Source organism: Penaeus japonicus, unplaced genomic scaffold (assembly GCF_977035675.1).
Source record: "Penaeus japonicus unplaced genomic scaffold, GWHDUDI00000001_assembly GWHDUDI00000020, whole genome shotgun sequence".
Classification (NCBI taxonomy): Eukaryota; Metazoa; Arthropoda; class Malacostraca; order Decapoda; family Penaeidae; genus Penaeus; species Penaeus japonicus.
The window spans coordinates 23363366-23368365 of NW_028234422.1; the positions used below are offsets into that span (position 1 = coordinate 23363366).

The window sequence follows — 5000 nt, forward strand, 5'->3', positions numbered from 1 at the left end:
AGTGCTCTATATTCTGTTTTTCTATTAATGCTTTGAAGGTTAGATATGTTTCTGTAATATATTCAGTTTCCATTTTGTGAGAGCAGTAGTACCACTTGATAGATAATAGTTCAGATTATGCTGCTTCAGATTTTTTTTTGCACTAGTATAACTTTTTTAAACATTGTCAAATGTATAGTGTGTAAATTTTATATGATGTGTGCATGTCATAAATGGTTAATAGTTCAGTAAGAGTGTTCACTATGATAGTACAATAGTCTTTCCTTTTCTCTCTCTTCCTCTCGCTCTCTCTCTCTCTCTCTCTCTCTCTCTCTCTCTCTCTCTCTCTCTCTCTCTCTATTTCACACATTTTTGTTCTTTATATCTTAAGTAAAACGGGAAGTTTGCAGTGTGTACTTTGCTTCCTTTCACAGTACCGACAAGCAGTTGGTAAGGGTACTCCTCCTCAACTTCAGAAAAAACAGCTGTCTTTCATGGCCTTCGGTTTTGGTGCTGGAGGAACGGGTCCTGGCAGGCGAGAGTCGCATATCAACATCAACGTCGCCCCAACGTCGCACGAAATCAATGATACCCCAGAAATCAGGAAATACAAGAAGAGATTCAACTCGGAGATTCTTTGTGCTTCTCTATGGGGTAAGCTTTTGTCATTTTTAGAAATACTGATACATAAAGAAGGAAAAATGAGGAAAAATGTATATTATAGCGTGCAATTTTTTTTCTGTTGTTGACAACTTTAGTTTTATAAACCTTTTTTTCATATCAAGTTGCATTGAAACTTTTGTCATTTTACAGGAGTCAACTTACTGATTGGCACCGAGACTGGTCTTATGCTCCTTGACCGGTCAGGTGTAGGCAAGGTGTACCAGCTAATCTCTCGTCGAAGGTTCCAGCAGATGGAGGTGCTTTCTGACCAGAACATCTTGGTGACCATATCTGGGAAGAAGAACCGAGTGAGGGTCTACTATCTGTCCTGGCTCAAATCCAAGATCCTTCGTACAGATGCTGTGAGTTCCTTCTCACCTTTTTTCTTCTTCTTTCTTTCTTTTTTTTATGATATATGACTGAGTTTATCACCTTCTCACACCCTCTCTCATTCCCTCTCTTAATCTTTTTTATAGCTATTTAATTCTTTAAATTGCTCCAACAGCAACAAGTTGAACGTCGTAATGGATGGATCAATGTTGGAGACCTTCATGGGGCGGTTCATTTCAAGATTGTCAAATATGAACGTATTAAGTTCCTGGTCATAGCCTTACGTGACTCTATTGAGATTTATGCATGGGCTCCCAAACCCTATCACAAATTTATGGCATTTAAGGTGAGTATACCATAGAGTTCATGGTTTAAGATTTTAATTTTGATTTCTTGAAAAAAAAAAAAAAATTGATTCATAATCAAGTAGATACCTTTCCTTCAAAATCATATACAGACTAAAGGCACAAGGATGTACTGGCACAGTATATGTTTATACAAGTTATGACCCAGTAGATACCAAAGACAGGACAGGAAATTCTCAAGTAATTTGTCTAGCTATTTTTGGCATCAGTTCATTAACAGTATTAAAACCAACAAACATGCTGTAACCATAGATTTTCTGACCAACTTTTCTCATCTTTCTCTTTCCTCATAATGACCCTCTTAAACTCATCTCTTTATTTTGCAGAGTTTTGGAGAGTTGGTCCAAAAGCCTTGCCTTGTAGATCTGACTGTGGAGGAGGGATCCAGACTCAAGGTGGTGTATGGCTCCAACCAAGGATTCCACGCTGTTGATGTCGATTCTGGACAAGTCTACGATATATATATCCCAAAACATGTAAGGAGTCAAAGCTAAAGTTTGGCACTTCTTCTCTGTTTTTTTTTATAATTTCCTCTTGTGTTTCTAAAATCTTTTTGTTTTCATTTCAAAGTAATTTGAGAGTTTAGTGTTAATTGTTGTAATGATAATAGATATGTTTGTGGCTATTTTAATTCATTTTGAGATGTTCCAAGATGCATAGGAGTAGTTTTAGGGTGACTTTTGTATTTTACATTTATTATTTTCTTTCTCACAGATCCAAGGCAGCATCACACCACACACGATAGTGACATTACCAAATAGTAATGGTCTACAACTACTTATCTGCTATGACAATGAGGGAGTTTATGTAAACACATATGGAAAGGTAATTGTCTCATACCCCAAACTTTTTTACTGTATTGTATTTTTTTCCCACCAGTTCTCACAATATCATATATATTTAGCTATTCTTCCTTTAACCCGTTGCAGAAGGGGGATAGATTTGCTTACACAGGCTTCAGGATGGGTTTTATTTCAGAGTGAGGCATCTTCACGCAACATTCCGTGACTTTTCCCACTCTCTTTTAGTCATTCATTGCAAACCTAGAACCATTTTTGTGTTTTATTTTTGGTGTGTTTTACTGTATTTGGAGATTTATATTTGTCATTTCACAGTCTCTGTCAAATCTACAGTTGACTAAATTTGTAGTTTAGGGTCCATTTCAACTCATTATTTTTTTTTATAAATAGTGTAATAGAAGTATTACTGTTTTAGGGGAGGACAAAAAGCAACTTTATTTTTTCATATTTATATAAAGTCATGAAAAATATGAAATGTATAGCTATCCACAATGAAGTTAACATGAAGAGGTAGTGAAGAGGAAGAAAACAGTAAAAGGCCTTTTAAAGATAGTGCTTGCTAGAGACCGTAGCTGGGTGCCATTCAAGGCTCTCTCTCCTGCTGGTGCTAGAAGAAAGTGGTGTCATCTAGGTTTTGGATGCTAGGTGAAACAAATTTTGCTTAATATTACAGCAGTTATGATAATTATGACTGCCATTGTCATCATCATTCACTTATTACTCATAGCACAATAAAAATAATACAATGATCCAAAATCCCCGAACATCATGCCACCCGTTGTCAGGCCAGAGCTCCTATGTCATGTAAGACAAAAAACGTGTAATCTGTCATTAAAGGGTTAACCCAAGAAGTGTGCAATGAGCCATTCTCAAAGTGTACAACTTGTTAGTTCCTTCACTAAAAGATCCCCCTAAACAGAATTCAAATGATTATGTTGTGTGTGTGTGTGTGTGTGTGTGTTGTTTTTTTTTTTTTTTTTTTTTTTTTTTTTTTTTTTTTTTTTTTTTTTTTTTTTTTTTTTTTCTCAGGGGGGGGGGGATCCATGCCTATATTCTGGCGGGAGGTTATTCATGTCTTTTTTTATTGTTTTTATTTATTTTCCACTGAATTTAGCAAAAACATAAACAAATCTGAACAATTAAATCTAAAAGGTAATAATAGAATCTTTAAACAGTAGAAAATAGAATCATTACATAGTCTGTCAACTGAATCAGTTTTCATTCTCTCAGAAGTGTAATTCTTTTCTTTTACTTACTAACACATTTTGCAACATTCAGACCATTAAAAACCTTGAATATCAGATAGCTCACTAATTTTTTCTTTATTTCTTCATTGCATTTCTTTTGTTCTGTTTCAACTCTATTTTATTTATATTTCCAAAAATGCACAACCTCAGAACATATCACACAAATAACTCACAATTCACCCTTCCACACAGGTAACAAAGAACATGATGCTGCAGTGGGGCGAGATGCCAACGTCAGTAGCCTTCATCGGCACAGGCCAGATCATGGGCTGGGGTAACAAGGCTATTGAAATTCGGTCAGTGGAGACTGGACACCTTGATGGAGTCTTCATGCACAAGAAGGCACAGAAGCTGAAGTTCCTCTGTGAGCGTAATGATAAGGTGAGGCTTCTTCTTCTTTTTCTTTTTTTTTTGGGGGGGGGGTAGTATACTTTTTAGAGTTCTTTGTATTTTTTCATGCTTTGAAAGTTCATAGCAAAAGTGTAATATACCTATATATATTTTTTTTTATTTTATTAAGAGGTATTCTGGTGGGTTTTGAAATGTTACAATTTATCATTCTTGATTTGCTGTAGATGTGCTTCATCTTATTTGGTTTATCTCTTTTTAGCAGTTGATTTGATAAATATATATAAGGATACCTACAGAAAAGAAGGGCCACTAATTGCATCATGTAATCCACAGGTGTTCTTCTCATCAGCAAAGGGAGGATCGTCGTGCCAAATTTACTTTATGACGCTCAACAAACCTGGCATGGCAAACTGGTAGATGAGTCACCAGTGTGTAATGTAGATAACTGGTAACCCATCACCAAAGGGAATGTCTTCCTTGGTTACATTAATATTTCAGAATCCAAGGAACAAACTGCCATGGCTGTATGTTAGATTGCCACCAGTAGAACAGGTGCTCATTCTGTCAAAACAGCTGAGTGATTTCTGTCTTCAAGTAGGAAAAGAAAAAAATGAATAAATGAATATAAGATGGCACTAAAGAATGTGAGAGAGTGGGAGAGAGAGAAAGAGAGATAGAGAGAGAGAGGGAGGTTTGAGTTGGTATGATAAATGCCATCCTAGACATAGTAAATTGGCCCTTTATGGCTACATGCCATGCCTAGAATGCCTAGCCAATTCTAACCACCATTTATAACTCTTTTTGCAGTGGTTTCCAGGACTGGAAAGGTTCTTTGAAGTATGGTTGGGCTGATGAGTGTTGTAGTAACATGGACTCTTTCTACTTGTGTTTGTTTCCCATTTCTTTTATTTTTATTTTTTATTTTTTGGGTCTTTTTTTTTTTACCTCAGATGGGTGCCACATAAAAGTTATCAAGGCAGAAACCTTATCTGAAAGGTGATTATACAAGTCTGCTAAGCATATGTGAAATATAAGCTATTATGTGTGGCAGATTTGACATTTGAATATATATATAGACACTATAGCAAGGTCTTGTAACTTGTTCAATATACTTGCTCAATTCAGGTCTTGTATGATTAATTTTTTTATATATTGAGGGTATGAAATTGCAGAATTAATGAAAAATTATGAATGAATAAATTTTAAGATATTGACTGTTCTCTTTACCACAAATTTTACCTCCCATAACTCATTGGTAGTAATGT

General features: G+C 35.5%; 1 protein-coding gene across 1 annotated transcript in view; it reads left to right on the top strand.

Moving 5' to 3' along the window:
• Positions 1-5000, top strand: part of msn (serine/threonine-protein kinase msn) — a 133499-nt gene that overhangs the window by 126226 nt on the left and 2273 nt on the right. The window contains exons 19-25 of the mRNA XM_086547849.1: positions 414-633; positions 793-1004; positions 1148-1318; positions 1664-1813; positions 2052-2162; positions 3577-3765; positions 4069-5000. The exon at positions 4069-5000 is cut by the window's right edge and continues 2273 nt beyond it. Of these exons, the coding sequence (XP_086403975.1) occupies positions 414-633; positions 793-1004; positions 1148-1318; positions 1664-1813; positions 2052-2162; positions 3577-3765; positions 4069-4152 (1137 nt within the window). The 3' untranslated portion in view covers positions 4153-5000. The remainder of the gene's footprint in view (positions 1-413; positions 634-792; positions 1005-1147; positions 1319-1663; positions 1814-2051; positions 2163-3576; positions 3766-4068) is intronic.